We start from the raw sequence: 25,979 nt of genomic DNA on the forward strand, positions 1-25,979 counted from the left end.
CACTGTATTTTTGTCTGAATTGTATTTTTTCAATCCAATTTCTACCAATATACTATTGCTTAGAGACATTTGCAACTTTATCAGTTCTTGTTCATTGTTGAAATACTTTATTGAGCTTCAGAAGCAGAACTACAGTGGTCCAAAAGGGAATCACTGGCGTGAATGATACACGTATTATGTGGACATATTCATACCTTTTATCCTACAGAAAGTTCCTTTGCCTTATAGAACCTCCTTAATCCTTATTTTCCATAAACATCTTGCTCAGTGTTAAATGGATGGAGCTGTTTTATATCTTATAAAAATGGTAACACACACGGGAAGTTTCCGATGCCCATTCCTTGAGGTACCTATATTTCTAATTATGACCGGATTCGCTTTACTTTTTTTCTAACCAGCTGATCAAAATGTGGTCTAACATCTTGATCAATATTTACAGGAACATGCCTCCCTATGAAGTTCTAAGAGTTGCAGCAGTTGGACAGTGAAAAGTCAGCAGCTCTGTGCCTACCTAAAGTGCAGGTTTGCCTGTAGTCAGGGCAGCATTCCATGAAGACATGGCAGTTGTAGTCACACTGGCAAGCAGCCTCCCTGGAGTAGCTTTCTCCACATCTTCCTGCACAGCTTGGGGGATCTAAATGTACAAGAGACAAAAAAAACCAATATGAAGCAGTGTTCCATGAGGCATTGCACTAAATTGTGTGTTAGCTTCAAGGGGAAACATACTGGCTTACATGTACATCATGGGCATATCGGCTACTTTACTTTGAGAAAAGCCTGTCAAATATTTACGTCAAAACATGTAGACAAATGTAGAGCCACAAACGTATTGCCAGTAATGAAATGTGGGGCTTTGTGGTCCAATAGAGGGTTTGTTGCAACTATGGCCACATTCCCCCATCACCTCACTTTGGAGCATTTTGAAAATATAGTGAGCTGAGTTGATCGAGCAGTTTTTTAAACTTTATTTAGCATTTTAGTTGCAATTACAATAGTGCACTGGGAGCTGAAAAAAATAAAATGTGATAAGTGCCAGCAGGCATACATATACCGTTCCCATGCCCCTATGCAATTACTACAAGTCCCCCATACATCAATACTACAGACTTTTCAATCCTATGTGGAACAAAAAAAGAAAAACACATATCAGGCCCGTACATGCGGCAGCTGTAATAACGGAGCAGAGAACTCGCCAGAGAGGCGGGCCATGTCAGTCCCCGTGTGTCAACCTACCCTACTCCTACTGGAAGGAATTCTAAAAGTTACCTTAAAAGGTCAACTGCTTTACATTATCACTCTTGTATCTTGAAGTAGAATTTTGAATTTCCAGGTCCTGACCAATCAATCAGTTCAATACACCTCTTGCACTGTTCACGCCTACTTCGTTTTGCTATTCACTTAATTTGCTAGCCTAGGCAAATATCTGTGCATGCTTTCTGATCGTCCTAGAGAAACAAGCTTAATTTGTAGGTTGAGTTTGCAGGACGCGTGCATGCGCTGCTGTCTCTTGGCAACTGATTGTATCTAAAAAAAAATCTAAAAAAATGGTCTTTCAACCCACCCATTACTTACCATTCATTCATTGGCATCATTATCACTCTTCTTTTCTGCCTTCTAATTCGGTAGCATGTACGAGATATCACTTCTTTTTCTTTCTGGGCGCATGGATCAAGTACAGATTGATTTCTCCTAATTAGTCTACGTCCACTTTTCAGGCTGTGATTGAGGTACCATATTCTTCTTTTTTTTTAGCAATTTTTATATAGTGCAAACTCGAACCGAATCACGGTTATTGGAGCGCTTTACAAGAGCTCCAGATACATTACACATGTTCACATTAATTTTGCAGGTTGGCCTTTGATAGTGAACATGAAATGAAATGAAATGAAAGGAATCTTGTAATGCGCGACTAAGCCTAAAGGCATCAAGGCGCCTAACAACAAAACCATAAGAGCAAATAAACAGTAACTACGGGTACGCCCTAGCAAACAGCCAAGTTTTTAAGGCTTTTCGAAAAAGCAGAGCGGAGGGCTGGGATTTAATTTCGCAAGGAAGAGTATTCCATAATTTAGGGGCGATTGAAGATAAAGCCCTACCACCCCACTTATTCCTGCGGAAGCGAGGTATCACCAGCAGGTTCTTTGAAGAAGAGCGTAGGTCTCTACCCGATACGTAGGGTCGCAACAACTCCTTAACACCCCCAGCACCCTTACCAGAGAGTGCACTATAAGTGAGGCAGAGGGTTTTGAAGGTAATCCTCGATTCAATAGGAAGCCAGTGTAAGGCCTTCCTGGCTGCTGTTGCTGACGCTAGTCTGGGAGCGTCCAGAACAAATTTGGCGGCCGCGTTGTGGGCAGTCTGAAGACGCTGTAACAGACTCTTATTCATGCCGATGTATAAGGCATTACAGTAATCGAGTCGCGAAACAACAAGTGCTGCCACCACTTGCTTCCGCGCCTGAGGAGACAGATAATATTTTATTTTTCGGAGTATTTTAATATTACCCCAGCAAGTGGCAACCGTTCTATTAACCTGCAGAGACATGGAAAGAGCAGGGTCGATCAGCACTCCCAAGTTCCGTGCCGACTCCGTAGGCGTAGGACAGGCTCCCAGAGAGGACGGCCACCAATCAGGCGACCAGATGTTCTTATTAGGGCCAAACACCAAGATCTCAGTCTTCTCACCGTTCAGCTTTAGTGAATTGTGAATCATCCACAAGGAAACTGCTTCCATGCAGTTCCTAAAGCTGAACGGCGCCAAGTTACCCAGATGTGAAAGGGACACCAAGATCTGTGTGTCATCCGCATACGTGACTACCTCCATCCCAAAAGATCTAACAAGCCTGGCAAGAGGGGTCACATAGATGTTAAACAGGGTCGGACTTAATGCAGACCCCTGTGGAACCCCGCATTGCACCGGTAGGGATGGAGATAGGAACTCACCCAACTTGACCCTCTGCTCTCTCTGGTCCAGAAAGGAGGCCAGCCGACTCAAAGCCGTCCCTTCCACCCCTATCTCCCTCAGGCGAGATGTTAAAACCGAAGGGGATAGGGTATCGAAGGCGGCTGTCAGGTCCAAAAGGACCAGGACGACGGTATGTCCTTGGTCTACCTCCATACGGATGTTATTCAGGACAACCGTGAGAGCTGACTCTGTACTATGGTGCCTCCTGAAACCATGTTGGGATTGATCCAAGGTACCCGAGGAGTCCAGAAAAACCACCAGATGTTGATTGAGATAAGTCTCCATCATCTTTGCCAGAGCTGGAAGCAAAGAGATGGGGCGATAATTCTTGAGCACCTCGGGATCAAGAGTAGGCTTCTTTAGGAGGGGCTTAACCACCGCACTCTTCCATTGAGATGGAAAAATGCCATCTCTCATAGCCCTATTCATGATATCTAGCAATAAGGGCAATAAAGAAGATCTGCACTCCTTCAGAACTTTAAGGGGGCATGGGTCAAGTGGAGACCCCGACTTTATCTTATTTAAGAGCAGTTCAAGCTCCTGATACGTTAGAGGCGGAAACTCAGACAGAGTCATTAAGCTGGTGGATAAAACCTCCTTCGAGAGCAGCACGGAGGGGACGGGCGGGAGAGAAGTAGTGGATCTTTGTGATTCAAGATCCAAGTAGATGTCCGCGATCTTCGAATGAAAGAATCCTGCGATTTTATCGCAGAATTCCTGGGAACTTACTACAGGGTCCGGCATCTGTAACGTACAGAGCGTGTCCACAATTTTAAAAAGCTCCCTAGGAGAGGAAAGAGCCATAGTCAGGTTAGCAAAGTACTCTTGCTTCACTCTGATGATCTCCCTCTTATACTCCTTGTGGGGATTCTTGTGTTTGTCCCTTTCCTTCATAATCCAGCTCTTCCGCCAGACCCTTTCTTGCTACCTGCAGCCCTGTCTCATGAGCCTAAGAGGCTCCGAGAACCAGGGTGCCGAAGGTTTTTTCATCGCAGAGTAGCAAGAGGACAGGGGAGCCAGCACGTCTACTGCTGCACTAATGGCTTTGGACAGTTCCGAAGCGTCCAGATTAACATCTTCAGAGAGATCCGCTTTGTAATTTTGCATCAACGGAGCCAGCGAAGCGCTCGTAATTTTTCTAAAGTTTCTCCTAGATTTAATATGACTAGGGGCACCAGTCTTTGGGCAGTGGTCCAACAATGTAGAATTCAAGCACAATGTGAGATTTCTGGGAGCCAGTAACAAGGGCAGCCCAGAGAGCGACTTTGGAGGTAGCTGGGTGCTTGTGCCACACTCGCTGGCTGGTGTGGCAGTTGGGGGCTCGTGCTTGCGTGTGGTGCCCCTCTCTCAAAGCACCTTGGCCCCTAAAGCATATCCCTACATTCATACAACACAGCAAGCAGCAACAGGGATATATGACGTTACAACGCATACTTTTACCACGCCTACCATTACCACGCATTTTTTACAACGCATGATCCATTACAACGCATACCATTACAACGCATGTATTTACAACGCAGGTACCTTTACAACGCATACCATTACAACGTAAGTATTGGTAAGTATATAATATTTTTAAAATGTAATTTAATTAAAATTAATTTAATGTAATTTAATTTAATTTAATTAATTTAATTTAATTTAATTTAATTAATGTAATTTAATTTAATAAATTTAATTTAATGTAATTTAAATTTAATTATATTTAATTTTTACCCTATACCCCTTTACCCAAAAACCCAAAACTGACCCTAAACCCTAAAAATACCCCTTTACCCAAAAACCCAAAACTGACCCTAAACCCTAAAAATACCCCTTTACCCAAAAACCCAAAACTGACCCTGAACCCTAAAAATATCTCTGTACCCCAAAAACCCAAAACTGACCCTGAACCCTAAAAATACCCCTTTACCCAAAAACCCAAAACTGACCCTAAACCCTAAAAATACCCCTTTACCCAAAAACCCAAAACTGACCCTGAACCCTAAAAATATCTCTGTACCCCAAAAACCCAAAACTGACCCTGAACCCTAAAAATACCCCTTTACCCAAAAACTGAAAACTGACCCTGAACCCTAAAAATACCCCTTTACCCAAAAACTGAAAACTGACCCTGAATCCTAAAAATACCCCTTTACCCAAAAACTGAAAACTGACCCTAAACCCTAAAAATACCCCTTTACCCAAAAACTGAAAACTGACCCTGAATCCTAAAAATACCCCTTTACCCAAAAACTGAAAACTGACCCTAAACCCTAAAAATACCCCTTTACCCAAAAACTGAAAACTGACCCTGAACCCTAAAAATACCCCTTTACCCAAAAACTGAAAACTGACCCTGAACCCTAAAAATTCCCCTTTACCCAAAAACTGAAAACTGACCCTGAACCCTAAAAATACCCCTTTACCCAAAAACTGAAAACTGACCCTGAACCCTAAAAATATCCCTTTACCCAAAAACTGAAAACTGACCCTGAACCCTAAAAATACCCCTTTACCCAAAAACTGAAAACTGACCCTGAACCCTAAAAATACCCCTTTATCCAAAAACTGAAAACTGACCCTGAACCCTAAAAATACCCCTTTACCCAAAAACCCAAACTTATAATATTTTTAATAAAATGATATACTTACCAATACTTACGTTGTAATGGTATGCGTTGTAAAGGTACCTGCGTTGTAAATACATGCGTTGTAATGATATGCGTTGTAATGGATCCTGCGTTGTAAAAGTTGCGTGGTAATGGTAGGTCGTTGTAAAAGTTGCGTTGTAAAGGTTGTATACCAGCAACAGTGTTGGAGACGGTGGGGTTGTAGCTGTAGCAGAGAGGCAGTTGAAGGCTGGACACACGAGGTCACACTGATCCCTGAGCCTCCCCACAGCTGTATGGTACATCACCAGCTGCCCACTAGAGTCTGCTTACCCCAAGTACTAGGGACCCTCTGTATGATCAGGACACAATCTTCAATGAGTAATCATAGCCCTGTAAGTACCGAGCGCCTCTTTCCTATCCATTATATGAGTAAATGTTCACCTCTAACCAGCAGGTAACATGGCACCCCGGATTGTAAGCTCCCGCTGAGCAAGCTTTGCATAGGCACAGATGCGGAATCCCCGGGATGACAACACAGCTCTCACTGGTTGAGGAAGGAAGGGAAGAAACGACCGGTGGGACGTAGGACCCCAGGGCCGGACAGATATCCTGAAATTCACTGTAGAAATTGGCACTCCATGCATTCAAAATGGCAGCGGGCTCCCTCAGGGGTAGCCCATAGCTGGCAGAGGGAAGTGGCCATCAAGAGAATGTTCCATGGGCTTCGCCTTAGTGGGCGTGGGGTGGCCTCTGGCTGCACTCCTGCTCCGGGGCCGCCATACCTACACAGAACATGCTGCTCGGCTCTGTCCAGGCACAGGATCCTGACTGTGGTTGGGACAGTGGGGAAGGTGCCCTGCCCCCCTCCTCTCTCTGCCTCTGTCCTGTCAGCAGGAAAGCACTTTGGCCTGACAAGTGCCTCAGGTGAAAATTCAGCAGAACTATGTTTGTTCAGCTTGGATCCAGCTGCAAGGGAATGAGCCGCATGCACCTCCATATCTGGTAAGATTGTTACCAGCTTCATGCAGGCTTTGGGGGTATTGAAAGTATTGCTGATAGGAGCCCTTCAGTGACACACTTAAGGACAGCTGGTCACTGGGCTAATTCAATACAATAAACACAGAACACCTCGAGTCTAGAAGAAAAAATCAGAAAGTGAGTCAAAAGGACCAGCATATGACAACCGCTAAGACACCAGCCTCCCAAAACTAGAGAAGAAATCCCTTCTGCCAGGACCCATCATTCACAAGGCGTGATGTCTCATCATTTGGTTCTGGCCTTCTCCTTTCAAGGCACCCAATCTCAGTGATTGATCGGGAAAGACCTTGGTCGTTGGAAAGACTATAGGATGGCTGGTGGCTCCGCATAATACATTCTGGAACCCAAAGACATACTCAAGGTGGTACAAGAAGAGGGTCAGAATAGTGTGAAAAAATGTGCAGCGCAAAAGAAATAAGGAAAAAGTGTCTAAAAATGACTAAGGGTACTCTATCCCAACTTTATTCTCCAAGTGCCCCTGTCATGATTAAAAAAGCAGTATGCCGACACTTGAAGTTTTCAAGATGTCAGACAAGGTGGTAGGTCGACATGTTTCTGCCCTCACGTGGATTTATAAGTATCGGGGCATTCCTCAGGACCAAGCTATAAACAAATAAAGCTGCTGCTCATTACTACAAGTGAAAAGATATTATATACAGTGATTAAAGTTGAAAGAAAAAAATATTTTATAACAAATACTCCACCGGTATTGTCCAACGTGAAAAGTGGTGTAAGTAATTACCGGGAACCCATATTTATTGGGTGTCGCCCTCACCTCTACCTGGTCACTTACTCAGGGAAGGGGGCCCCGCTCTCTCTGTCGGTACCCCAGGACGGTCTTGAGTAACGGCTAATTCCCACAATAAATGGATCATTATGCATATAGCCACTGCCCTGCTATTCAGTGAATAGTAAGTAAGTAAGTAATAAGTTTATTGTGCAGTTAATTAAAACCATTACAATAATTGACCCTCTCTTATAAACAGTAAAACCTCAGTTTAAAAAAAAGGCTAGTAGCCATAGTTAAAAACACACATTAAGATTGCAAAGAAAATCCACACCCCCAGCCTTGGTGATCCATAATCTTGTTTCTTCATTTCGATCGGCAAATATTAGTAGCAGTCCGTGAGATAGAATTACCCCCCTTATTAAAGTCTTGGCTGCAGAATGATAACAGGCCGAGAGGCGCCGATTTAAAGTGCATAGTGCTGCCTCAACTTCCATTGGTTTGTGCAAAGTATGTAATATAGTTAGCCTTTCAATGGTTTCCTTTGAGGCTTAGGTGTGCAAAAAAGCTTGACATTATGTGCTTAAAACACTGTTACGGTTGTGTGCACTTTTTTTAAAACGTAGGTCAGCTGCAGTTAAAAACGTTACCAGACAACAGCTTAGTTGAGTGTCTTGGCCATAGAGGCTTGCAAGCACCGCTTGTCTGCACGACCGTATTTGGTTTTTGTTGAAAATGGGTCTGAGTAGTAGCCGGCGCTCCTGCATCAGCTCACGGCAAATAGTTATAATGTGAATAGAACTGTTTTGTGTGCCCCTCCCATTGTCAATCAAGGTGTATATATTCCAGGACACACAAACAATCTGATTTTGAGAGGCATATAAGTTCCTGCAGAATGATTGGGGGAGGAATACTTATGAGGATAAGATGTAGAGGGCATCACGTCCCAAAACTGTGCCTCTAGTGAAGGAACTATCATTTTGCAGGCATCCGTCCATTGTGCAGAGGTAGCCATTGCTCATTTTCAGCCTAGTACTATACATACATAACTCGCACTTTGCTCCATCGTTTGGTGCTCCCTTCACACCCTGCCTCTGCCACTCGCGTTTTCCATAACAAATGTCCAGGAGATAGACTACTCATCAACTTACATTTTCAGAGGCTGTCCGGGGCTGAATATTGTTTCTTTGCTTCCTTTTATTTCTAAGCGCTACCACTGCCTTCTTGGCGAACTCCCCTCCCGCATCGTCACCCCTAACACCTCCCCACTACCTTACAAAAATGTCTACCAAGCGGGTAAAAGCTGGAGCCAACTATTACAAAATTATTTACTCATCCAGCCATTCTAAAGCCTCTGAAGAAAAGTTAAAAAACAACACCCTTGAACAATTTCCTTACACCCTTTTCATTGATGAGTAGCACAGCAGCCAGTACAGGAGGCTCAAAAGTGATCTCATTATCTTCACCCACAACATCTCATCCTGCATTGCCAGCTTCCACAACTCATTGAGACAACCTTCTCCAGAATTCCACACGGCTGTCAGCTAAAAGTCTCCCCTTCAGCCTACTTGAATGGATCAATTTCTATCTCCTTATACAACAACGGTATGGTCATGATTCAAGCCAAAGACACATTCCTCTTCTATTTGACCACCTACTCACTCCCACAGACACTCCGTCCCCTTCTTACTTGCCAACAGACTTCACTCTCACTACACACTCCCCATTCCCAATCCACCTGGGTACCTGAAGGCGAATTTCCCAGGGTAGTGGCACGCAAGCTTGGGTGCATGGGTGTATGGGGGTCAGAGATGTGGACAATGAGAAAGAATGTCCAAGAGGATAGATGGAGAATGAAGATAAGTCTTCTTGATTTGAGAAAAGGGGAGGGGAGGTTAGCATCTTTTCAGGTAAACAACGCTTGTGTTTATAAATGTGGTAACTGGTTGATATGTTCCAATATTGGTACTAGTGAATAGTTAATCTCTAACCACGTACCTCTTAAATCCAGGTCTCCCTACCTGCAGTACCCTTCCTAATACCCTTCCCCTCATCTTGCCACTCTGATCCTCTCTGACATTAACATCCAGAATCAGAGCTGCCAGAAGGTGGGCATCTTGAAGGTACTGCACCCGAGAAACTAAAACTTTACACCCCCTTATCACCTTACCTCCACTCCTCTTCACTCTGCCTTTTAAGAAAAACTCTCCTCAGAACCCGCCCCCTACCAAGCATCATAACATTCCCCTCACAGCTATGCACACCCTCAAAAACAAGGTAGGCCACCTCCACTCCACAGTCTCCCAGCTTGAAGTCACCATCTCCCACTTAAGCTCTAAATTGTCCACTGTATTTGACTTCTTACTCCCCTTGGCGAAATGCACAATACCCCAAATGCTAAATCCTGAGGAGTACTCTTCTCTCATGCCTCAAAAGAGCAGCGCACAATCTCTCCCAAACTGAAATGACTCACCCTACTCCAAAACAGTCACCTCAGAGCTGTGTTGTATGCTTCACAACTGCAGATCTGCAACAAAACACAAGCTAGGAATCTCAGATACCATCTCTCACTACAACGTTGAACTACTAATCTTCTATGAGACCTAATTCAATAACACTTCTCACACCATTCTCGATCTTCTTCTCCCCTTAACTATTCTATTAACAGGATTGATAGGCTAGGTAGAATCGGGGGAGGTGTCACTGCTATGTTCAGAAACTACCTTCAATGCAGGGAACTATCCAAGTCCCCTATCAGGGTTAAAGCCATTTACCACCCACCCGATGGCAGCTCTGCCTTCACTGAGGAATTCATTGACTAAGCAAGTGACCTATCTTCTCAACGTGATAAACTGATCTTTCTAGGATACTTTAGTCTTCACTGCCAATCAGCTTGCTACCTTTCTCTCTGGAAATAATCTTTTACATGACAACTCTAAACCATCACCCTCCTGGGGCTCCACACTTGACCCTATTATTTCCAAAGATGACCAGCTCACAGTAGATGAATCTATACCAGTAGACTGGTCTGACTACTTCCTCATCCCTTTCTCACTTTACCTCTCTCATGTTGTAATAATGGGCCAACCAAAAAGAACAACTAACTGGTTTCTCAATATTTAAGAACATCAACCTCAAAACGCTCAGCAACACTGCTAAAAAGGTACTTCCATTCATCACCCCCAACTCTGACGCCAATGGCTTGCCTACTCACTGTCATCTGTCTTGATAGACAAGGTAGATCCAAAATAAAGCAAGAAGAAAAGGCCCACGCCCACACCCTCTGCCCCATGGTTTAATAAGACCCTCCATGACAACAGGAAAGATCTTATAATTCTGGAGAAGTAATGGAGACAGTCACCCTCTGTCAATAATCTCTCATACCTCTGATATGCAAGATCGCTCTATTGCAAACATATCATTAGCGAAAAATCAAATCACTTTAGAATCCTCCTTGACTCTGCTAAGAACAGACCAAAGAAACTCTTTGACCTAATCAAAACGACCAGCAAACCCTTCTTTAACAACCAAATTTGAAAACTCGTCCAAGAAAGCAGAAGAATTTGTACAATTCTTTGATACAAAAGTTACATCACTCCTTGATCATGAAAGACATCCAACCTCACATGAGGTATGCAAATCCAAAGACTTCTGACACAGTTTTGACATCATCACGGAGGTTACCTTCCTCGAGAACATCTTGAAAACCAAGCCTATGAAACATTCTATGGACCCTATCCCAAAAGACATTGCACTAGACCTCTACACCCTCATGCTCCAGTTCTGGACAATTCGAGTCAACCTCTTTCTCAGCCAAGAATCCTTTCCTGATGCCCTCAAAACTGGTTGGGTGACCCCACTACTAAGGAAACCCTACACTGATGTGAATGACCTTTATAACTTCCACCCTATCACTAGCCTTCCGTTCTTCACCAAAATCACTGAAAGATAGCGGAGTAACTCCCAAAACACGTCAAGGATTGGAAACTTCTAGATGAATTTTATTCTGGCTTCAGTCAAAGCTGCAGCACCGACACATCACTGCTACAGGTTATCCATGATGCCCTTTGAGTCCTAGACTCAGGCAGCTTCTGCCTCCAGATCATACTTGACCTCTCTACAGCCTTTGATACTGTAAGCCATCACTCACCTTTTAACAAACTAAAACAAAGAATGGTAATTGAAGGCATAGTGCTCAAGTTGTGTGAATCTTGACTCATCAGGAGATCTCAAATGATCAAAATTGAAAAGTGTCTCTCAACTCCAAAGGCTGTGAATTAAGGTGTCATTCCAGGCTCTATCCTTGCTCCGACCCTATTTAATCTTTATATTGAACCACTAGGAGCCCTTTTAAAAGGGGCAATGATACATTATAACCTTTATGCAGATGATACTCAAATCTACCTCTAGGTGTCTGCTACACACTACATCTCACTTCTCGCCACCACCCTCAACTCCATTCATGAATGGATGATGCCTTACCACCTAAAACTGAAGCCCTCTGAACCCAAATTCCTTCTTATCTCTACTTCAAACTCTTCCCCTCATCTTCAATCATGAATGGATAATCTGAAAATAAATTCTTACCAGTAAACCAACTATTGTTGACAGTGCCAAATCCCTAGCTGTCATCCTGGAGAAAAGACTTAAAACCAATTTCAAATCAACACCATGGCCAAGAATGCACGCTTCCAACATTGCCTTCTCTGGGGGATCTGATGTTGCATTTGTGAGCAAGACCTGAAAACTCTTGTCAAATATTTGGTACTTTCCAGACTGGACTACTGTAATTCTCTCCTTGCAGGCCTTTCCAAGACCCACTTATCTCCTATAAAATCCATCTTCCACTCAGCTGCGCTTTTCATCTATGGGGCCAAAAGAAAGGACCATGTCATACCTATGCTGACACTCTTCATTGGTTTCCCATTGAAGCTAGGACCATATAAAAGACTGCTTATATCATCCATAAAGCCATTCAGACTCCCATCCTTATTAAACAAACTCAAAATATCAGGTGGCTCTAGACCTTCACGAAATGCTGGAAATCTGCTGCTCAAAACCCCAACCTTCAAAAGGGAAAGGCTTATTGTGCAATCTTTCTCAGGTAATGTGGCTAAAATTTGGAACCTGCTACCTCCAAACATTCACACCAGCTCCTCTTTCCAGATCTTCAAAATGGACCTTAAAACTCTTTTCTTCCAAAGACATTTTTCAATGCTCACTACTCACCAAGCTCCCCACCAGGCATATGCCCCTGCGTTTATTGGCATAACCCTGACTGTTACATGGCACTCTCGAGAGTTATAACGTCCTTTCCGTTTTAACTTTGTAAATATGTAATATGTATTTGTGTAACCTTAATCACTTTATCTTTATTAAATATGTAATCTGTAATGAATATGTAATTCGTAAATACGTAACTCTGGCCATGAGCAAATGGAGTAGCTATACATATTGTCACCTACTACCCTGTTACTCTGAATTTCTAATGTAATGTTCTTCACTATACTGTAAAGCACTCTGACACACCTGGGAAATGTCCGAGCGATATACAAATAAATAAATAGATAAGAGAAAACTAATTCCAGTGGCATTGAGGGTGCTGGTTGTCCCCTCAAATCACTGCCAACTGCCCTTTGTACGGTCTGGATGCACAGCTGTCGCTAGCGCCTTTTCTCCTTCACCAACGTATCCTCGAACACTCTTGTTCTCTTTGCTACCACAAGAGAGGCTGGTTGATAGTACGCAGGGAGTGTGAGCAACGTCATATTGCCTACGTGTATCACGGTGATCTTTTGACGGGTCATGATTTTCTCTTCCCTACTCCCTGCTGCTTGGCTAGAGGGGCCAGGCCATGAGGCGAAGGACATGTAGAGGGCAACCTAGCCTTTTCTATACTTTGTTGCTGCATGCACTCTGAGGGCTGGGCTCGACCTGAGCATATAATAGAGGAGCGAGTGGTCGCTCGAGGCCACTGCTGATATCAGTATAGCTAGTGCGTGTAGATGTATTATGTGCCCATCGCACTGGCAGCAGGCATGGGCTCTAGGCATGGGCAGTGTGGGCAGCTGCCCAGGGCCTCGCGCTCAGGGGGCCTCGCGCCCCTGTGAAAGGTCACACTTCCACAGCCCACCACAGGGCCCCCTGCCTCACCTGATTACATTACGGGCGGGGGAAGGGACAATCAGAATGGGGGACGGCACAACAGCTGGGCCAGCAATTATGTTGGCTCACAATGTCAGGGGCAGGGCAGCGCCTCTGTTAAGTACCGGCCATTATCGGCGCTGTTTATGCATTTTGTATCTAGGCAACAGAAGGCCCCTTTGGTTCCAGCACAAGCCGGACACAGGTAAAAGGAGGTGGGTGAGGGGAGGAGGGAGCAGCCTTCGAATCTTGATAGGGCAGTGTCTCTCATCTTCATTGAATACAGCTAAAGTTTGGTAATAATAATGCCTGTGACATACAGTGATCGATACATTCTTCCTAGCTCGATAAATTAAAAGCAATTAATTTATTTATGCAGAAACACTATCTGACTCATACTGATCTGACACAGGGGGGCAGTATTACATACAAAACATAAAAATATTTACCGTTCTCGTTGCCATCTAAGCTAGATACAGCTACCACTTTATTTTCTGCCCACTATTGAAGACCCCTTCAACTGAGGTTTTTTTGTTGGTTTTTTTTTGTACTCTGATGAGCTCTCAGCAGTGTCTTGGGAAGTGCCTTGTTACTGTTTGAAGGCCCATGGCAGGGGGCTCCCCTCCCAAGGCATTCAAGCACTGGATCGAGCTGCAAGGTCATAGTGTGGGGGCCCCTTCCCTGGACCTTGTAGCCTTTGGTGTCTGTTTCAGAAAGCGCAGCAGGAGTGTAAGTTTTAAGCAGGACTCATTCATATATTGGTGATACATTCGGCAAGTCAGTGAAGGTGGCAATGTATGCCTCTATTGAGCCTGTCCTGGACTACAATATGGTTATCATCTTTGGTGGGCACCGTAGCCATCGCTGGCTTTTGGGCAGGAAGCAGAGACGTGAAAAAGTAAGTGAGGCAAAATCAGTTGCCGTGGAAACCACGTTCATAAGTTACTAGTAGAACACAACAGCACCTTGCCGTTTAAGTATAGTGGACCTTTAAAAAAAGTGCTCTACGCTTTAAATTTTGAACTGGGGCTTGCTTTAACATCCTTGGCTACCGTGCTCATTTCCCGCCCACAACAGTTTTCAGCTGTGCCAGAGGTTAATACCTAACTTTTTAGCATTATTATATGTATCTTTTGGTGACAAACATTCCCGTGATTCAAATACGTGTTCAGTAATATCCAAATTGATCTTTAGTGCTTCAACATCAACCATATAGTAATAGAATGTAAATATTTTATTTTTTACTAGATAGTTCGAACACCTTACGTCCCAGGTCTGATACCTTGGAGATAAGTATGCGTCTGGATGTTCTCCCATGATTGTGTTGTTTTAGAGCTGGAATTTCATTGACACAGGCCAAATATACAATGAAGTGTCTCAGTTACATTTAGTGATCTTTGAATCCATGGAACTGACCAGGGTAGTACTGTCTTCTTGACTTCACATTTTTTCATGTAAAAACACACCACTGTGATTGGGTTTGCGTATTATGGGTTATAAAAACAAGCATTGGCATAGCCAATAGGTCTCGCTTTTGGGACCTTCTAAGTATTTAGTTATGCAGCACAATATATTTGGTGCAACCACATCAATTGTTGCATGCTAAACACTTATAAGGTCCCAAAGGTGAGACCTATTGGCTATGCCAATGCTTGGTGTGGTTGTGTGTGTGTGGTTGTGTGTGTGTGGTTGTGTGTGTGTGGTTGTTTGTGTGGTTGTTTGTGTGGTTGTTTGTGTGGTTGTGTGTGTGGTTGTGCGTGTGTGGTTGTGTGTGTGTGGTTGTGTGTGGTTGTGTGTGTGGTTGTGTGTGTGGTTGTGGCTGTGTGTGTGTGTGGTTGTGTGTGGTTGTGTGTGTGTGGTTGTGTGTGTGGTTGTGTGTGTGGTTGTGTGTGTGGTTGTGGTGTTGTGGTGTTGTGGTTGTGTGGTTGTGTGTGTGGTTGTGTGTGTGTGGTTGTGTGTGTGTGGGGTTGTGTGTGTGTGTGGTTGTGTGTGTGTGTGGTTGTGTGTGTGTGGTTGTGTGTGCGCGTGGTTGTGTGTGTGTGTGTGTGTGTGGTTGTGTGTGTGTGTGGTTGTGTGTGTGGTTGTGTGTGTGTGGTTGTGTTTGTGTGTGGTTGTGTGTGTGTGGTTGTGTGTGTGTGTTTGTGTGTGTGCGTGTGTGGTTATGTGTGGGTGTGTGTGGTTGTGTGTGTGTGTGTGTGTGTGGTTGTGTGTTTGTGTGGTTGTGTGTGTGTGTGTGGTTGTTTGATTGCAATATTTCCTTTTATCTGGATATTTGCTCACCTGTTTTCCATCCCCTCTACTTTTTGTCCATGTTACTGATATCCACATTAGTTAGCTTCAGTGATGCCAAATAAGATCAATAGTACTGTGATGTTACTTTCTGTGATGTCACTTCTTGTGACGCAATATTCATTTAGGGGGGCCTCACATCTTCCCTTTCGCCCGGGGCCTCAGAAGGCCTAGGACCTGCCCTGACTGGCAGTATCAGTGACCAGTGTCCAGCAGGCTGTGGACACGATACTAGGGACAAGGATGACAACTGCCTATCATGTGCAGCAAGCCTCGATGCCCCGCAACAACCTATGATTGCACCAGACAATGAGCAAAGAAGAGTGCTGCCTGGCTGTAGCCAGAGGAAGAAGACTGCTGTGCTCCCCGACGGTTGACTGACACCGAGGAATAAGCCCCTTACTTGCCAGTGAGAATCAGGGGCATTTTAGCAACAAATAGCGATAATTATCGCTCCATGCACTTAGCACATTTTTTTTTAGGATGTATGACGTTACAACGCATACTTTTACAACGCCTACCTTTACATCGCGAGTTTTACAACGCATACCATTACAACGCATAATGCTTTTGGGCGCTGGATAGTGAATAGTTTAATTTACTATTCCAACTCCAGTCCCCGTGGATAGTAGGGAAGGTGTTGGATGGTAAATTAAACCTATTCCCTATCCTAGAGCGCCCCCCAGCGCTATGCGTTGTAATGGTTTGCGTTGTAAAAGTTGCGTTGTAATGGTAGTTCGTTGTAAAAGTTTTGTTGTAAAGGTTGTATACCTTTTTTTTATCGCCGCCTATCGCCGGATATTATCGCAGAGATAACGTGCTATTAGCAACGTTTATCTCTAAAGCGATAAAATATCCGGCGATAGCGGCTCAATGCGTGAATATCGCTGGAAATCCAGCAATATTCAGGCATTAGCGCTAGTGGGGGCTTAACCTGAATATCCACCTCCCATTGGATATACAGGTTAAGTCATGGTCTGAGCAGGCGTTAGGTTCTGGCGATATTCGCGCTTAGCGCGATTTTTTTAATCGCTTCGCCTGTCTTGCTAAGAGGCGATAGCTGTGTTAGCGACTGCTTTCAGTCGCTAACAGTTTGGGTACGCCCACTTTGCATGTCATTAGCGATAAATATCGCTGACATGCAAAGCGGGCCCCAAACCTGTAGCTATCGCCTATAAGCTGTCACTAACTGCTGTTAGCGACAGCTTGCTAATAGAGCGATAAAAATATCACCGCTTTAGCGGGAAAAAGTCCAGCTAAAGCGGCAATTTCGCCCTTGCTAATATGCCCCTCAGTTCTCCCCTTCTGCCCTGGCCCAGCTGTGCTGCTGCTCTCATCAGCAACCGTGTTTGCCTCAGCCGTGTCCCGGCAGTGTCTGAAATCACAGCAGTTTTCAACGCACAACGGTGCAAAGCTGCAGCACCACCTAGCGCCTGACATTAGCATTGCACTGTGGTCCACCAAAAAGCTGTGAAGAGGCTGGTAGAGAAGTGCAGCAGTGGCAAGTGTGCAGCCAGCCAAAACAGTCAGGTAATAATAATAATAAATGATAATTTTGAATAAAAGAAAAAAAAACATATTTGGAAATGAAAAGTGCTACGAAAGAATGTTGAGGCATAGTGTTAGAGTCTAGTAAGAGAGGAAAATAAACCAATAGCAATAAGAAAAAGGCAAAGTAATAGAGAAGAGCTGCAAGACACTGAGCCCAACCAAAAAGGGCATGAAGAACAATTAACTATACACAACCAAAGAAGCAGCATACACACAAGAAGTACAGTGAACAAACCGTAGCAAAATGACTGACCAGTGACAAGATCATGCATGCTAACCACTCACTCCATACTCGCATGCCTCGGTAGTGCCACTACCCCTGTTCAACGAGCTAGCTGACCCAGCCACAGCGGCACCAAGATGGCGCTCTTGTATTGGATTGGATACCTACAACACTATTTTCATGCCACCTGGGAGACTGACGGAGCCGTCAAGAGATCACTATTGGTGCACTTTATTGGGGCAGAACTTTATGATCTATTTGAGACTCTAACAAACACAGGTGGGGACTCAGATTTTGACGCCGCTGCAACCCCCCTAAACAGACACTTTAACACACAGCTCAATCTTTATTATGAGCATTTCAAACTACGCCTGGCCCAGCAGGTAGAGGCAGAATCAATCAACATGTTCTACGCGTGCCTGATAATACCAATCCACCGGAACAGAAGTTTAAGTTAGCGGTGCTCCAATGCCTCATCCTGCGGCAGCTAGGAATTTCTCTGGATGATGTCCTAGTCTCAGCCCAGTCCCACGAGCTATTGAATACCAGGGTGAAGACATGAAATCAGCCCTCAGCAAATGTTCGGCCATGAGTGGCCCCTGAACAGCATAAAAATAAAGGAAGAACATGTCGACACCATCCAAAGACAACCGAGTGGTGGATGTGACAACTGTGGACCGGAACACAAGACCCCAAACGTCTCCTGGACCATGGGGTGCACCTGCTCAAAATGCAGAAACTCAACCATTTTGCCAAGGTGTGCTGAAGTAGGAAACAACGGCACAAAGCAGGGTACCCGAAGATAACCGCTGCACTGCAACAGCTTTCCCTCGACGAGCAGGAAGATGAAGATACACCAAGCAGCAGTGGGCCAGGCACCCACCTGGAAGACGACGAAGATGATGTCTTCATGATATCGTTCGCTGGGAAGGAAGTCAACAGGAAGAGGTCACCCCCCCATGTGCACAGCCAAGATCGGAGGCACTACCATTGCTGCATTGATTGATATAGGTGCCTCCATATATGTTATGGACTCAATGCAATTCAAGTCGAATCACACCCCGCCCCACATTATCCACCACCAAAGCATGAATATACACTTGTGGAGGCATCAAACCATTGCTCCTCGAAGGAACAATAGAAGTCAATGTTTTGAGCAAAGGCCGCTCAACCTGGGCAACATTGCACATCACTGAAGAGTGTACAGCCTCGCTGCTGGGTTGCCACACAGTGGCAGACCTGGAACTGGAGTTTTTGCTAAGCAAGTGCACAAGTCACATGCTGAAGCAATGCTGACAATTTCCCCATTTGTTCACTGGGCTCAGAAGACCGAAAGGGAACCAGATCCACCTACACATCAACGATTCAGTAAGGCCCACAGCATTACAGAATTGAATGGTCCCCTTCCAGCTGCGGCCGTAAGTGGAACAGGAATTACAGGACCTAGAACAAAAGGGGGTCTTAGTAATGGTGACCCACCCTAACCATGAGTATCCCTCCTAGTTGTCACACCAAATCAAAAGAGCCTGGAGCCCTCAGGCCTGTGTGTCGACATGATACTCCCGAATAAGGCCATGCGGAGGGAGCACGACAACACACCAACCATGGATGACATTGTGGCGGACCTGAATGGTGCCCAATTATTTCAAAACAAGACCTAAATGCAGGATACCTTCGGGTGGAGCTTGAAATGGCCAGCCGGTACATCACAACATTCTCCAAGCATGTGGGACTAAGGCAATATGAGAGGCTCAACTTCAGCATCTCATTAGCCGCAGAGGTGTTCCAGAACACCATCAAGGAGGCCATCTCTGGGCTATTAGACCACTCACTATGAGCAAAAATGTCCTCATTTTTTGAAACAACCTAGAAGAACACCATGTTTAACTAAGAGACACCCTGCAATAGTTGTCGGAGTGTAGTTTGACTGCATCAATAAAAGTGCTAATTCTATCAAAACTCGATAGAATTCTTCGGCTACATCTTCTCACGTGATGGCCTAATAGTGTTTGGATCCTCCATTTAGAATCATTCATTCACCATGCTTCATAACATTATTCAGTCCACCATGGTCCATAGCATCATTGATTCCACCTAAATGTATTTGAGTGTCTCCAAAACCTCTTCATTGACTATCTATCTAGAGCGACTGCATAGGGCACATTTTTCCATTAATTCACATTTTAACATACCCTGCTTGATAATATATTTGGTCCTTCCTATACTTGTTTCCATCGTGACACTGAATTAAAAAGTGATTCTGACAATTATCGCACAACTTTAACAACCTTAAAGATGTGCGCATGTAACATATAGCTTTCCTCTCTAATTAAACGTAGCAAATCTACTGGTGTTTAATAAATCAGTAAGGACAGAATTGTTAATGAAAGGATCGATTCTTCTATTTTATAATACATAAAACCAATAGCATCATGATAACGGTTTGCACTCGTAACATGCGATGGCAGCAATATTTATATACAATAATATTATTAACGTACGTTTGACCCTTATATTTACATACCATTATCCAAGACATGTTTACAGTGTATCTGAGCTCCAACTAAACGTCTAAGTCTGCACATTGTCTCATTTGATAAATCAAATATTTATCTTCCATATTTGCAGTAGACAACTTGCAACACCATTAATTCTGTCTTGAGTCACTAGAGTTAAGAGAATACAAAGTGCCTTTTTGTGATTCAGTCCTACATATTGCAGGAAACAGAAGAAAACATTTTTAAATATTTGGAATGAATGGGTGGAAGAAGAGTGAATGGAGAGAAAGAGACTGGAAGCACAGAGCATGAGAGGATCTGTAGAGTTGGAAAGAACACCTGGGAGCAAGAAAATGCAAATGTTGACCTCAAAGGTGGACCCATAGTGAATGAGTAAACTGCAATGTAACAAAAGCTGTGTAAACTGCAAAATATATTTTTTAAATTTCTCTGGTTGGGAAATAATTGTCCCTTGGCGGCTTTTGAAGATTTTTTTTAAGTTTGTCAACTTTACTAGAAAAAAATCTGCAACGCCAACAATTGAAGTTGAAAATAGTAATTGTGGAGAATAGAACCCACAGTTTTTTGGCAGGAAATTTCACCTGACCGTAAAGTTTTACAAAGGTGACAAAGGCTGCAACTTTGTGACTTACAAAAGGCTCACGAAATTCAAAAAGTTTCACAGTTTTTCACCATTGCAAACTCTACAGGTAGAATTGTGATTTGAAAAACTTTTAGATTGTTTTTCTCCTATTGAAAAGTTCGGCAAGTAGCCATATATCCACTGTAAAAGTAAGAAAACCTACGACTGCTTCCAGGAAGATGATATTCTTTAAAGATGCATTTTATTTTTATATGCCTTTGTTTTTTAAGCCTTAAATGCATGATAAGAAATGCAACATGGTTGTTGGTGCCAATTAAAAGAAAGGCATGAACTTTATTGAGACAACTAATGAAAAAACACAATTATTAATATATTCTTGCATAGACTGGAAACTAGTAATAGAAATTCCATACATCAAGGTGGGACTACAAAAACATCTTGTGGTTATACAATGATGCATATTCCATTTGATTATTAGCTACCCACCAACAAACTATTTAAGGTTTGAATGCCGGTAGGGAATTAGCTTAAAAAGGACTTACAAACGGGGATGGGAAACCAATTTCCCCTTTAGGGTTAAAAGGAATATTGGAAATAATCAGAGACTGGTGACTAAAACTGATCTTTGGTTAAACCCAGTGCTTAATTTTAGCCTGTGTTGCTGGTGATCAGTACCGGCACTTAATTGTCAACATGGAAGTCTGCCACATGGTGGCACAGCTCATCTAATGTAGAGTTGAGCATAACAACGGTTGTTTATGAATGCAATAAACATTAAAATTACTAATACCTGCTTCCCAGACATTCCTTTAGCTTTGGGGACCTGGAATAATCTGTCATGCTTGCAGGTGAGAGAGATGGTAAGTAGTTGTTTTGGCAACGATGACAGGGGCGATGGGTGGTGAAAGCTGCAGAGGCTCCTGGTCAGGGCCCTAGCACTTATTATTTTACAAATTAGGTACTGGTTAAACCACAGTTCCTCCCATGAGAGGCTTACAGACCAAAGCACAGTAGTGAAGAATGGCTGTGGTTTTGCTTTGTTCGCCCTAAGTTGGCAGGGTATGCCCAGACGTGGGTCTCTTGCTCACTTTGCCACTGGATTCAAGATAACCTGTCTGATGAGGGTTATGAACCCTAAACCGGTCCCAGGATGCTTGTTTCCGGTCCAGGGAAGAAATGGCTTGGCATTTCGGGCTGGACTGTTCCCATGAGGCACAGGGTCAGACTGATTTGCATATGGCCATGTCTGAACTGGGGTGGCTGAATGAGCTAAAAAATGATGATGGATTAAACCCAGATCAGTTGACTGGGGGTGAGCGCATGCAAAGTTCAACACTCCATCCATCATCCCCTTCGGTTTTGCTTTGTTCGCCCTAAGTGTTCAGGGTATGCCCAGACGTGGGTCCCTTGCTCACTTTGCCACTGGATTCAAGATAGCCTATCTGATGAGGGTTATGAAACCGAAACCGGTCCCAAGGTGCTTGTTTTCGGTACAGATAAGACATGGCTTGGCAGTTCGGGCTGGACTGTCCCATGAGGCACAGGGTCAGACTGATTTGCATATGGCCATGTCTGAACTGGGGTGGCGGAGTGAGCTAAAGAATGATGATGGATTAAACCTAGATCAGATGACAGGGGGTGAGTGCTTGCAATGTTCAACTCTCCGTCCATCATCCCCTTTGGTTTTGCTTTGTTCGCCCTAAGTTGGCAGGGAATGCCCAGACGTGGGTCCCTTGCTAACTTTGCCACTGGATTCAAGATATGAACCCGAAACTGGTCCCAGGAGGCTTGTTTCCGGGCCAGGGAAGACAGCTTCGCATTTCGGGCTCGACTGTTACCATGAGGCACAGGGTCAGACTGATTTGCATATGGCCATGTCTGAACTGGGGTGGCGGAGTGAGCTAAAGAATGGTGATGGATTAAACCCAGATCAGTTGACTGGGGGTAAGTGATTGCAATGTTCAACACTCCGTCCATCATCCCCTTTGGTTTTGCTTTGTTCGCCCTAAGTTGGCAGGGTATGTCCAGACGTGGGTCCATTGCTCACTTTGCTACTGGATACAAGATAGCCTGGCTGATGAGGGTTATGAACCCAAAACCGGTCCCAGGATGCTTGTTTCCGGTCCAGGGAAGACATGGCTTGGCAGTTCGGGCTGGACTGTTTCCATGAGGCACAGGGTCAGACTGATTTGCATATGGCCATGTCTGAACTGGGGTGGCGGAGTGAGCTAAAGAATGATGATGGATTAAACCCAGATCAGTTGACTGAGGTGAGTGCTGCAATGTTCAACACTCCGTCCATCATCCCCTTTGGTTTGGCTTTGTGGATATGATAAATACATTTAAAATACCCTAGGGGAAAAAAGTAGATGTTGCACATATTTTCAGTGGAAGAGTAGGCCTGATAGTAAAGGCCACAATTTGAGATTTGATTGGAATAGTGATGTTCAAAAGTAAAAATGGGCATGTTTCACCAGCCAAAAAGTAATTAAAGTACTGAGCAACCTCCAAGATATGGGGCATTCCTGTCCTTTCTGGCAGTGCTGACGCACAAAACTACAGCCGAGCTCCAACACAGGCACCCTTGCACCATGGTACAAGGGTGTCTCTGAGGTTGCCATGATTGTTTCTGTGCAGGAAGGGACACCTTTCTGCACAAAAACAAAGGAGGTGTTTTCCTCGGTCTATGTGAGCACATGTGAAAAGAGGAAAGAATTTGTAGAAATTTAAAGAATTCTTCTCATTGCGCTTGCTTTGGGATGGCGTTAGTTTTGACACCACCCTAGATTTACGCTACGTTGTAAATCTGGGGCAGTGTCAAAAACCATGGGTGTGGTGTGGGAACACCCACAACAACACCCATGGAACGATCCTTATACGCAGAATAAGGCATTGCCTCACTCCTTATTTACAAGGCCATGAAAAGCCACGCAGGGTGGCTGTGCATGGTCTTGTAAATATGGGTCTGCACACTGCGTGAAAGTGCCCTGGGGCATTGTAAATATGTTTGAGTCTCCTCATAAATGTAATGCAAGCATCATGATTACATGAAGGTTGATGAGAAATTGGGCATATGCTGTTTCACTTTGTGTGAATTAGAATAGCTTAAATACCCCAGAGCAGGCAACCTCCACCTTTTAATTATGTACAGTAGGGCTCATGTCAGCTGAAGCTAATATAGATTAGAACATTGAAACGTTGGAAGCTCCATTGAAAACAATGGAGTAGCTCCAGGCTTAAAATGGCTGGTATAAGCCCGGAGCTCCAACATTCCGGTGCTTCTTTGTGGCTGTGAACAAAGGCTTCAGGGAGCCTGAGGTTATTTCAGTCCCCTCGCGCTTCATGAAACCTTTTGTTAATTTGTTAGAACATTCTGCCCTCGATTGGCAGAATGTTCTAATAGCCTTATAGCACTTCGTCGCAGTGCTAACCCGGCTATTAAAGTCCTGCTGCCTTGTTAAAGGCCCGAGCTGACGCTGCAGCGGGCCTTTAATGGACAGTATAGCCCGCTACGGCGGGCTATAAGGCTATATTAGAACATTGGAATCTTGAGCACTCCATTGAAGGCAAAGGAGTTCTCCTGGCTTCTAATGGCCGGTAGAAGCCCGGAGCATCAACATTACAATGTTTGCTCACAGCTGTTGCTGTGAGCAAAGGTCTTACAGAGCCCGAGGGGATTTCAGCCCCCTCTGGCTCTGTGAGGCCTTTGTTTTAAGCAGTCTAGGGGCAGAATGTTCTAATAGCCTTAGAGCCCTCCGTAGCGGGCTCTACCGACCATTAAAGGCCTGCTCCCTTGTTAAAGTCCCTTGCCTTCCGCTTGGGCCTTTAACGCTGGAGCAGGCCTTTAATGGGCGGTAGAACCCGCTATGTCGGACTCTAAAGCTATAAAAGCTCTAGAACATTGCAGTGAAGCAAATTCAAACGTCAATTCTCAGAAACCAAACTTGGGGAGATACCCCTGAAAAAGGCAGCAATTACATTCTGTCTCCCGAGCAAATAGCCCTTCCTCAAACGGATGGCCTTACTACTAACAGTGATCTCTAATGTTTTAACTCAATCAACACTGAAATGAATGAAGAAATGAAAAAACAGTAGCAAGGAACATTGCTCTGAAGCAAAACATAGACCGAAATCTCATATGTAGGAAAGGATGGAGATGCTCTGGAAATGACAATGACAGGTTCATTTACAAAAATACTGAAAACTGATAAATGTACGGTAGCAGTTGAGGCAGGAACACACCAGCACACAGAAATATGCAACAATATGGAAGACTGTGCAAGAAAGATAGAAACAGAATTAGAAATTTATAAGGAGCAATTAGTGATTCTAGTCTTGAATAGTGCCAATGGGAACTTTTCTGTTCAATTCCGATGAACACTAAGAGAAATGATACGGAACCAAATAGGATGCATAGGGCACGATTGCCGTTACCGAATAATGTGGGCTCTTAAAGAACTGTCCTAATTAAACTGTGCCCATATTGACTCACAGAGAAGATCTTCTTAGCAGACAAAGAGGGTGAGCCTTAATGTTTCAGGGACTGTGATATAAAAATCTTCCAGTATCTCCCCTAAATTGCACTGCTTTAACTTGCTAGCAAGGGCATTGGAATTATGGGGCAGAAGAGGACCAAATTATGAATCAGAGTTGACTAAATTATGTGGCAAAAAGGCAAATTATGTGGCATAATGTGACACATTTTGTAGCACCATTACTACAATATTTTGTCATTTTACCCTTGTTAACACTGATTTAGCAAAGGTTTCACCTCATTAGTAAAACTCACATACTGAAAGGTGACCAGGCAACCTTCTTGAAGGGCCTTTCACTGTGCAGCAACACATGTTGCTGCATTTAGTAACTTTTGATCTGTTTGAGCTAGAAACAACATTTTATGCTAAAATCAGCAAATTATGCAGCAAAGATTGATTATGTGGCAAATCTATAATTATCCAAAAAACACAGTGACTGCAGAATTGCATAATTCCAGTGCCCTGCTTAGAAGGCCCTGGAAGACAGCGTGATTCAGGAAACATAAATTAGGTGCTACGGGACATCAGTAGGAGAAGGTGAGTGATGGTGAGTCACACATACTTAGTAGGAGTTATCCATTGTTTCACTTTTTTGACTTTGTGGTTGAAGGCTTTGTCTTGAGGATTGCACAAAATCTCAGGAGCTTCAATCCCTTATGCAAGTTAAACTCCTAGGATGTTGGGATGCTATTACTAACACAATGAGCCCCTCAGACAAATAGGGGAAGAGAGGTTTTTATGAAGGTAATCCAGAGGCAAGATTAGGGTTGCATGTCCCTTAACGTAGGGAGTCAGGATCTACTCCTTGG

The 25,979-nt window shown here is 44.0% G+C and overlaps 1 protein-coding gene across 6 annotated transcripts in view; it reads right to left on the reverse strand.

The window, feature by feature from the left end:
• The window catches only part of PRG4 (proteoglycan 4), a 415,676-nt gene that overhangs the window by 357,475 nt on the left and 32,222 nt on the right, over positions 1-25,979 (reverse strand). For all 6 annotated transcript variants that reach the window (XM_078642714.1, XM_078642681.1, XM_078642696.1 and 3 more), the window contains exon 3: positions 512-634. In XM_078642714.1, the coding sequence (XP_078498840.1) occupies positions 512-634 (123 nt within the window). The remainder of the gene's footprint in view (positions 1-511; positions 635-25,979) is intronic.

Source organism: Lissotriton helveticus, chromosome 1_1 (genome assembly GCF_964261635.1).
Source record: "Lissotriton helveticus chromosome 1_1, aLisHel1.1, whole genome shotgun sequence".
Lineage (NCBI taxonomy): Eukaryota > Metazoa > Chordata > Amphibia > Caudata > Salamandridae > Lissotriton > Lissotriton helveticus.